The following is a 10,344-nucleotide window of genomic DNA, read 5'->3' as shown; positions in this document are numbered from 1 at the left end:
CACTCCAGTCTATTATGCCGAGAGAGAGTAAGTCCGTTTTTGTTGAAAACACCATAACGCATATTAATAAAAGGCCTGTTGTTCCATATCTCGCGAGAAGAAAAGAGAAAAAGTTCATAGACAACGGCCCTTTCTCAATATGGCCGTTTCTCAATATGCGTTCTTGTGTGGACTTTTGTTCTCGTGGACTCGTGAAACGTCATCAGTCGCAGCCCGAGTACTGTTCCAATTCTCAAGTCCGCATCTGGCCGAGAACGGTCATAATACCCGGATGTGGCTCGCCCCGCCCATTTTACCGGGCATGCATCGAAGCAGGCTCGTCTGTTCTTGTGAGAGACTATATCCCAGAATGCATTTCACCTCAGCAACAGGCAACAACGACAGAGGAAAATAAACACAACTTTATGTCGAAGTTTATAAATACTACTTTTTTTAAGTAACGTAATGTAATTTTCTGACTGAATAGTAAAATGTTTAAGTCAAAAACTAAAATAAAAACGTATTAGCAAGACCAGCTGACGTGGTGACGTCATCAAGTCAGCTGCTGTTCCAACTGCGGAAATGACCGTTCTCCGTTCTCCCGAACCTGCGAGTCAGGACTCCCGAGTCTGTCTCCCGAGTCTATTCTCGCGGGAACGCGAGTCCGTTCTCGCCGTCTTAGGTATTGAGAAACGGCCTATGTGTTATTGTGTGGACTTTTGTTCTCGTGGACTTTTGTCCGAGTACTGTTCCAATTCTAAAGTCCGCATCTGGGCGAGAACGGTCATAATACCCGGATGTGAATCGCCCCGCCCATTTTACCGGGCATGCATCGGAGCAGGCTCGTCTGTTCTTGTGAGAGCCAAATATCCCAGAATGCATTTCACTTCAGCGAAAGGCAACAACGACAGAGAAAAATAAACACAACTTTATGTCGAAGTTTATAAATACTACTATATTTAAGTAACGTAGTAACCCTAATGTAATTTTATGACTGAAGTTAGTTGTTAAAGCAACTTTTCTGCGGTAGGTTTGTCAACATTCAGCCTTCGTAACAATTTGCTTCGTGGATGTGGGAGATGTGAGGAGTAGTTAACCGACCGTCAGACCCTCCAGTACCGGGCGGTCAGCTCATCTCAGCCCACAGAGAGCAGCCTGTTTTCGGCGAGACTTCTGTGAAATGCCCTGCCGGTTTTCACGTCTCCGTAGCGGTTATACATGAGATATAACTGTACTATAACGAGTCTTCATAAGTTTTAATGTGGTGCCAGAGACTGATGTTGTTCACCGGTTACGTCTGTTTGAGGACAGAGTTTAGATTCATAACTTCATGTTTAACGTCTTGTCTGTATCCGCAAAGCGCAGCTTGTTATTTTCTATCATTGTGCCTAACAATGTTTTAATTAAAGGACATGAGGAGACGGTCATTGAGACTCTAAACCGGCAGCAGAACTTCAGCTTCAAAGAAATTCTGAAGCTGTGAATTATAATAATAATAAATAAAAAAAATTCCACATATGAATTATTGTATAGTTCTCTGTAAGATCTTTGATGTGTGGTCAGCAGCTTGCTGCACGAGGACCACCACACTGATTATCAGCCTCTTGATGTTTGACTTTCAAGACAAACGGTAGGTGTGTGTGCATTCAAATATTTACTGTTTATTTTTTGTTACTGTATCCAACCACCCCCTCCTAAAATGATAAACGCTAATTATTTTATGACTGATGTATATATATATATATATATATATTATATTTTGTTTGATTTTCATTTCAAATGAGTTAGGGTTAGAAATGGTATATATAATATTGAGTACATGTATATATATATAATTTCTAACCCTAACTCATTTGAAATGAAAATCAAACAAAATATAAAATATATATATATATATACATCAGTCATAAAATAATTAGCGTTTATCATTTTTAGCGTTTATCATTTTTCATTTCAAATGAGTTAGGGTTAGAAATGGTATATATAATATTGAGTACATGTATATATATATATATATATATATATATATATATATATATAAGTATATATATATATAATGAAAATGAAATGAAATGAAATGAAAATCAAACAAAAGCTTGTTAATAGTAAAATACTTAAGTGAAAAAATAAATTAAAACGTATTAGCAAGACCAGCTGACGTGGTGACGTCATCAAGTCAGCTGCTGTTCCAATTGCGGAAATGTCCGTTCTCCGCTCTCCCGAACCTGCGAATCAGGACTCCCGAGTCTGTCTCCCCGAGTCTATTCTCGCGGGAACGCAAGTCCGTTCTCGCCGTCTCAGGTATTGTGAAAGGGCCAACGTCTACGTGCCTTAACGGGGAGGGGCATGGTTACTGTGAAAATATATATGCTTAACTATATTGACGATACCTAAACGTCGAATAAATGTTGGGATTATTCACGTAAACCTTTGAATTTGGATAAATATTGGTAAATTGGTTGTAGTCGAGAGAGCTCACTTGAAGGACAGCTAGTGAACGAGTAGCCGCTGTAGAGAACTGTCATTCCCATCCAGCCTGTCGGACCGATATGGCGGAGAGTGGGTCGGCGGGAGATTTTTCCGGCTCTCTGACGAGCTCAACCCTGCCGCCGCCGAGGACCCGCATCTTCAAAATCATCGTAATTGGGGACTCGGGTGTTGGGAAGACCTGCCTCACCTACCGCTTCTGTGCTGGGAAGTTCCCCGAAAAGACCGAGGCCACGATCGGGGTTGACTTCAGAGAGAGGCTGGTGGAGTTCGACAGCGAGAAGATCAAGGTATGTGGTGACTGTGGTCAGGCTAGGTGTTGATGTTGTGCACTTGGTATCTTGGGTCTTCTGATACAGAGACCATCTAAAGTAAAACTCGTACACACTACAGCTATGTCAGAAGGATTGCAGGGATTGATGTTGGAAAAAACCCAAATCAAATAGTCCACAGCGAGTTGATGGGTCTGCCCATCGACAGTCTTCTTAGTGAAAAAATGACAGATAGCTTTATATTTCTGACTTGATCGTTGTGTCCGGTGCAAAGTTCTCTTAGTTATTTAGATATGTCTTATAGACTAAAACTCCCATGATTCCAATTCGAGTTTGATACTGACCCAAATTGCTGGATCGGAGACTGTTCGGAGCATTTTTACATAGATGCTGGTGTGCAATTTGATATTTTAATGATCATAACCACTCAACAAATATATATATATATATATATATATATATATATATATATATATATATATATGTGAGGTTTACAAAATTTGGAAATGAATGCAATCAGTTTTCTGTATCAAAAATATAACATACCCTCAGCCCAAGAATATATATCTAGAATGTAAACAAAGGATTGACCCCCACCACACACACACACACAAATATGATTTGATCCATAACAGCTCCAGCCATTTCCAAACTATCCCCCCACAGATCCAGCTGTGGGACACTGCAGGTCAGGAACGCTTCAGGAAGTCCATGGTGCAGCACTATTACCGCAACGTGCATGCTGTTGTCTTTGTATATGATGTGACCAACGCTGCCAGCTTCCGCAGCCTCCCAGCATGGATTGAGGAATGCAAGCAGCACGCGCTGGGCACTGAGGTACCCAGAATCCTAGTTGGAAACAAATGCGACCTTCAAGACTCTGTTCAAGTGGGCACAAACGTAGCGCAACAGTTTGCCGACGCCCATTCTATGCCCCTGTTTGAGACGTCTGCCAAGAACCCAAGCAGCCAGGGACAGGGAACCTGTGTCATAGGCAACAATGACCATGTTGAGGCTATTTTTATGACAGTGGCACACAAGCTGAAGTCTCAAAAGCCACTGATTTTGAGCCAGCCACCCACGGGATCAGTGGGTACCATCAACCTGAGCGGGTGGGGGGCTGATGGGGGGGATAAGGCTAGGAGCTGGGGATGCAACAGCTGCTGAGGCAGAAAATTGAAGGGTAAGAGGGAGACAACTTCAGTTGAGGCTGCACAAGACCAAGTCTTTTAAAGTGAAAGGAGCTAAGGAAAGTGTGGGCGAATGGATCAAGCCTAATGTCTTTATAATCAACACAAACATGTATTTATTTGTCTATTACCAGAGGATACTTGTTTTCCCATTAGCTATACATTAATGATATTTAATGAGGGGTGAAAAATCAGATTCTAATTGATTTCTTCTTTCATTAAGCGTGTACTATCTTGGGCAATGTGACAATAGAAACATCAGAATCAGAAGCCATTTTTGCCACATATTTTCACATAGGTTTATGACCTGATTAATTAGTGCAATATAAGATAACGTAAAATAAGATAAAAATATACAAGCAAAAATGAAAACAATACAAACATGTTCGTTATAAAATGTATGCATGTCCATATGTTTCCATGGTTTGAGAAACCACTGTGCAAAATGTTAGAGTAACTCAGATGGAGTATTAGAGACAGACTTTGACCTCTTAATGCAGACTTGGGTTATACATAATATCCCAACACATTCAAATTTAATGTATTCATCACATTCATCATTTTTTTTTGTCAACATGAACTTTTTTTAAAATCATGTTTAAATCCACGGTTCCTCATGAAAACAGATTTCGTAACACAAAACATGTTGAATTGATTTCATTCAAAAAATGTGCTAAACTTATTGCATGCTAACACCCACAGATGTCATTGTGTATTGCATGCACATTTAAATGTGGGATCTACTCATGAACAGAGCTCAAAAACTCCACAGCTTCTCTTAGCCAAGATTATGCCTTAATTAAAACATTTTAGCATGTTTACACGTTTAAACTGCAGTTGATTCAAGGACAAGAATAAATGGTAAATATTCATACTACTGAAGACCAATATTGGGAAACTCCACAACGTTTAGATTTTCCTACTTAATGATCAACAATCTGAAGGGAATACTCAGTCAGACTGCAATTGTAAGCGTCAGACAATGTTTTGTTCCGTGGCCAAGAAAAAAGACTTTCCATTAGTTTAAGAAGTGGGTTAGTGGAAACTCAGAGTTTGTTCACCCGGAGATGAGGGAAACTGGGTTGTCTGTTTCAGAAAGGGAGGCAACTCAACCTCAGGGTCAGTTGTCAGGAGCAGGTTTTCTTCAGGAAACCTTGAGTTTCTTTCACAGTCTCCTCCCTCTGACACCAGCCCAGCCAATGACACATCACTTTGTCATTTCCTCATTCATTCATACTCAGGAATCAGGTGGATTTTAGCGCAGTTTCCACATATTAACAAAATAAGATATCTGTTACCTTAAAGACTAGTGTTTTCTGGAACATGACATGTCCTTTTCTGGACGAACCTGTCGATGAAGAAGTGGTTTTACTTCGCAGGGTGTTAAACCCGTCGGGAGAGAATATTGAGGCCCCGATTAGATATATTGTAATTTCCAGATAACTACTTGTTTGAACGATTTTGTTTTTCTTCACAATTCATTAAATGTGTACATAACCTCACCCATCCTCATACTAACGTCACTCATCGGGGACGCTCTCACATCCGAGCAGATTCTTTGTGTAGCATTAAGTTTTGTTTCAAATGGCAGTTTCCTGTACAATGGTGATGCAGAGAATATTAGAAAAACTACTGTATGCAGAGCCGTGAGAAAAGTGTGCCTCGCTCTGAAACGTCTTTTAAACGTTTTTGTTCCCTGGACAAAAACAAGTGAGGGCCATTAAAGAGGAGTTCCACAGATTTGCACCTGAATAAAATACACTATAGGTTCAATGATTAAATATCAAGCCTATGTTTTTGCATTCTAACAGTGGAAAAATTCCCACTGGGAATTAATAAAACGTATGGATTATGATTAGTGTGTACATTAAATATTAACTGACAACACTATATTGGAACTTACACGTTGACCTGAGCAGCAATTTTCTCCCACGCCGTTTCTGTCTTTTGCTGCAGTAACGGTGTTGCTTTGTTTCTAATTACAACTCTGAGTCAACCTACTCAGAGTTGATTGACCATCTCAGGGTAAATCAAATCAGAGTTTGTTGAACCTCCTACTTGAAAGGGACCCCTGATGATGATGTATTGTTTCTATGGAAGTATTTGTGAGTCATCGCAAATAATTCAACGTTAAAATATTCAACTGCAAAAAATTCAACCGCAAATCATTTTGGTTAAATCTTTTGCAGTATTTTAACGTTGAAAAACATTCAGATACATAATTTCAATGCATAAATATTCAGTGCTAGAAATTCAATCACCTTTTTCTTTCAAAATCTGATGACACAGATTTACTTCCATAAGTTTCCCATCTCAGGGTGAATCAACTCAGAGTTTAGGGTTTGACTCAGAGTTTGTTGAACCTTCTACTTGAAACGGACCCCAGAGGGTATTGCACAAAAGTAGAATCAAGAAATCCAGGATAAGTAAAAAGGTGCAGCTTGACTTGTGTGATCCGCTCGTCGCGGCTTAATCAGTTGCACGTTTTCCGAGCCGGGATGTGATTAAATCAATCCAGGTTTACATAGCTGGGATAGCTATGTCCACGGCTTTCTTAAGTAGACTACAGTATCGAACACAGATTTACTGATGCAGAAGTGAAGAATATGCTGTGCGCAGAATATTTCTCTGAGCAGCAACTAATTATGGAAAGCATATAATATGCCAAAAAAGTAAAAACACAAAACGGCAGCTGTAACAAACAGAGAAAAGGCCTGGCGGACAATCACAGACCGACTGAATGCGGAAGGATTTTAAAATATCTACTTACTAAGAAAGTTGTAGACTGTTTTATTTGTTTTTAATAGCAATGCGTTTTATTTGGGTTTTTGTTGTATCTGTGTTTATGTGCTAAATGTGCTGGTTTTAGTGTTTAAGCTTACCATGTAAAGCGCTATATGAGTAAAATGTATTATTATTTAGCCTATACTTTGCCTTAAAAGTGAGCAGTAGGAATTAATATTCCTCTGGAAATTTACCCTAAAAACTAGGCCTAATCTCAAACCCTGTCTTACAACCAAATGCACAAATCTCTATAAACTGTATCTAATTCTAATTATCTTTCTACAATTAATGTTCATGGTAAGTGCCTTAACAGTTTGCAAATGGTATATAGAAATTACTTACAAGATGCCTGCTCACATATTTTATCTGAACTGATTTAAGCAGTTAAGAAGAAGGCTCATTTGTCTGGCACTGGGGGGAGAGGGGAGCAGCACCAGGCTTCACCTGGCCCTTGTTTTAAAGCAAGGAAGGCCTGTGATGGAAGCGATTTAAGGTGGTACAGCTACTAACTCTGTACCACCTGCAGAAACTGCCCTCTTCATACATGGTACATTTTCAAGTACTGCACATCAAACACACCCATTTATACGGGCATATGTTGAAATCCTCTTTGATGTAACAAATTCTCCCGTGGCCAGGGAAGGTAATAAAGATTTGTGCCAAGAAATTCAGTGCCAAACACACACTGTAAAAACCCCGTAAAGAAACGGTCAAATGACTAGCAGCAGTGGCTGCCAAACAAAAACGGTAAAATTAAGGTAAAATAACTTCATTAAAATGAAGTGCAAAAAACTTTGAGGAAAGTTTAAAGCTTAGATGATTTTTTTTTTTTTTACAGAGAAACATTTTATAGATTTTTCTTGTATTATGATTTGACACCTTTATTATGTCACCTTTTAATAAAAAGGATATCAGTAAATATTCTGCAGCGAAAAACTTTATTTACAGATTTTGTCTGTATTATTATGATCAAACACTTCCAATACAGGGATATCGGAAAAAAGTTCTGCAGTGAAACACTATTATTTTACAGATCTGTCTTGTAATTCTGTCATGTTAATTCTCATGAAATATGAGCTTTTCATAAATCTACAAGATTTTCAATGTTTCAATTAAACTAGGGGTTGGAAACTTAGTTAAAAAATACAAAAGTAGTAAAAGTACACACCACTATCGACTTTAAAACAATGTCATATAATGTATTCACGTGAACATTCACAACAGTTCTTCAGGGACCGCCAGGAGAACTTGAACGAAAATGTAATTTCTCCAGGTTTCTATCTTTGCAGAGGATTATCAAGAGGACAGATTATATGAGGACAAACATTACATGGCCTTTTAATTCAGAATCCCAACTATGCAGTGTATTAATAAATCAGTCAAAACAAGTCATACCAGAAAAGGTCAATGAATCTTTACCGGAAGTCAGTGCAGTGCAGATTAAGAACAATCTTCCAAATTGTCAGCCCGATCCTCGGTGCATCTGGGGGGGAGGTAAAAGGACACACTAAGATTAATTGAAAAGTCTTTAGAAGGCTTTGAGAATAATAAACATTCAACTAATGCATGTCATAGCACTCTCATCAGAAAAATATGAATCACGAAAATAAGGACGTGGATTCACAACAATGGACACTTTCATTAGATGTAATATAGCCACATAAACACAGTTTACCCTGGTCTGAGCGTTATTCAATGTTTTAAGGGCACTAGTGCTGAACACAGCTCTAACACGTTTGTTGCTGCTAGTTTGAGTTATTGAAGTCGGTTCGTATATTATATGTTTGTTACGTTGTGGACTGACTTTTGCTCCTGCTTTACTTGGCACAGAAATTGGCCGCTGCACGCAACTTACAGGACGTTGCAGAGCAAAAAAGCAGATTTTTTGTGACAAGCTATACACACCTGGATTTGTGGATTATCTGCCATTCTCCTCTGTATATCCTCTCTAGCTCTGTCAGGTTTGATGGGGATGTCGGTGAACAGCCATCTTCAGATCACCAAAATAGATGAAAAACCTATAACTAAGGACGATGTTTCACCAGCATCACCAAGGTTGCCTTTTGCTAACTAAAAAACATTTAGACAAATCAGAGTCTTGATTTCCCCCTCTGGCTCAATAACTCATGCATTTGTTCTGAACAGGCTTCTTAAATGAACACACCATGTTTTTGCCGTTGGTATGTATGTATGTAGGGATGTTCCTGTTTAGAAGCACATTTTTTCAGTTTTGTATTTGTTTCATGTTGGAACAATTCCAATCTGTGTATGTCTTTTTTTTGCGTACCTGATCCGTGGCTGTATTCTGTAATTTACGCCACAATCCGGTGGTATCTTGTCACTCTTGGTTCTTCAGCATTCTCATGATCTCACCTGCTTAACGTCCTTTGCTGTGTGAAATACAGTTTGAGACAGTAAAAAATACTGTCATTTACACCTAAAATCTGTAAGACATGCATCTCATTAATTAATAACTTCCTTACTGTTGATAAATCAGTAACTGCACACCATACCTTCAATATATTATTATATTCTGGTCCAATAAATATAATACTCCTCAGTCAAATGCAAAATGTTATGCTTGTTTTTGTTGTGCTACAATCAGTTTTTACAGTTTACCGTACCAGGGGCTTGACAACTATGTACATTTAATTTCTTGAATGTGGTTTTATACCATAAACCTCCCCAAGTATGTTTTTCTGGCTGGAAGACAGAATCATGCCAACAAGCTAAGGTTACCTGTAGCTAGTTTACTTAGTGAGTGCGCACAGTTCCCATTGGCCTGTGTTCTGATTGACTGTCAGATTGTCCTATCGAGTTCTAACATTCCAAATATAAGAAAAGATGACTTAAAATAAATAGGCTGTTAAATTGTGTGTGTGTATTATATATATCCCTTTATTGGAGGTGTTTGAACTTATTTTACCTTTTTTTGGTTCGGCAGCCGCTGCTGCCAGTCATTTGACCGTTTTACGTTTTCTGCTGCCAGTCCTATGACTTTTTTTTAACGTTTTTTGTTTTTGTTTTACAGTGTAGGTGTCTTGCTCAGGGACACTACACCAGACCACGGTCCGCAGTTGTCTCATGTTTCTCCTCTAAAAAATGTATAACATATCATTCTTGATTCTACTTTTCAATAAGACTGCATTATGTTTGATGTAATAAAAAAGGCTAAATTGAGATCAAGAATCAGTCTGAATGTAAAAATACTAGTGCTGTCAAACGATTAAAATATGTAATCATGATTAATCGCATTTATGTCACAACACGGGAAATCTAATTGCCTTTTTTTGTTCTTGGTCCCCCTTATGTTATACTGAGAGAAAATGGAGAAGCAACGTTCTGCCTCCACTGTTTGTCAGCCTTTGAACACCCAAGTCTGTAAGTGTTTCGTATGTAGCATGTAAATATACACTGTCATAATCTGTTAATTAGCTTTGTATAAATTCTTTCGTAGCATTAAATGCTCATCGCGATTTTCATTTCTCCTTCAATGGCATTTTTAAAACTAGCCTAAACGCTAGCTCTTCAGTCAAGTCAGCCTTATGCTAAGTAATTTCTGTATATGTATGTGAATGCTTTGTGTTACGGCTAGCTCGTTTCGACTGTACATAAAGAAAACAAGTACAATG

General features: G+C 38.6%; 1 protein-coding gene across 1 annotated transcript; it reads left to right on the top strand.

Annotated features, from left to right (window-relative positions):
* The first annotated feature begins 2,217 nt into the window (after positions 1–2,217).
* Positions 2,218–9,892, top strand: rab33ba (RAB33B, member RAS oncogene family a). The gene is made up of 2 exons (XM_037462252.2): positions 2,218–2,756; positions 3,405–9,892. The coding sequence occupies exons 1-2, from the start codon at positions 2,529–2,531 to the stop codon at positions 3,903–3,905; spliced, it is 729 nt and encodes a 242-aa protein (XP_037318149.1). The 5' UTR covers positions 2,218–2,528; the 3' UTR covers positions 3,906–9,892.
* Positions 9,893–10,344: the final 452 nt, after the last annotated feature.

The sequence above is a fragment of the Pungitius pungitius genome, chromosome 2 (genome assembly GCF_949316345.1).
Source record: "Pungitius pungitius chromosome 2, fPunPun2.1, whole genome shotgun sequence".
In the NCBI taxonomy this organism is placed as follows: Eukaryota; Metazoa; Chordata; class Actinopteri; order Perciformes; family Gasterosteidae; genus Pungitius; species Pungitius pungitius.
The sequence above is the reverse complement of the archived record's forward strand: the minus strand, read 5'-3'. Positions and strand labels throughout refer to the sequence as shown.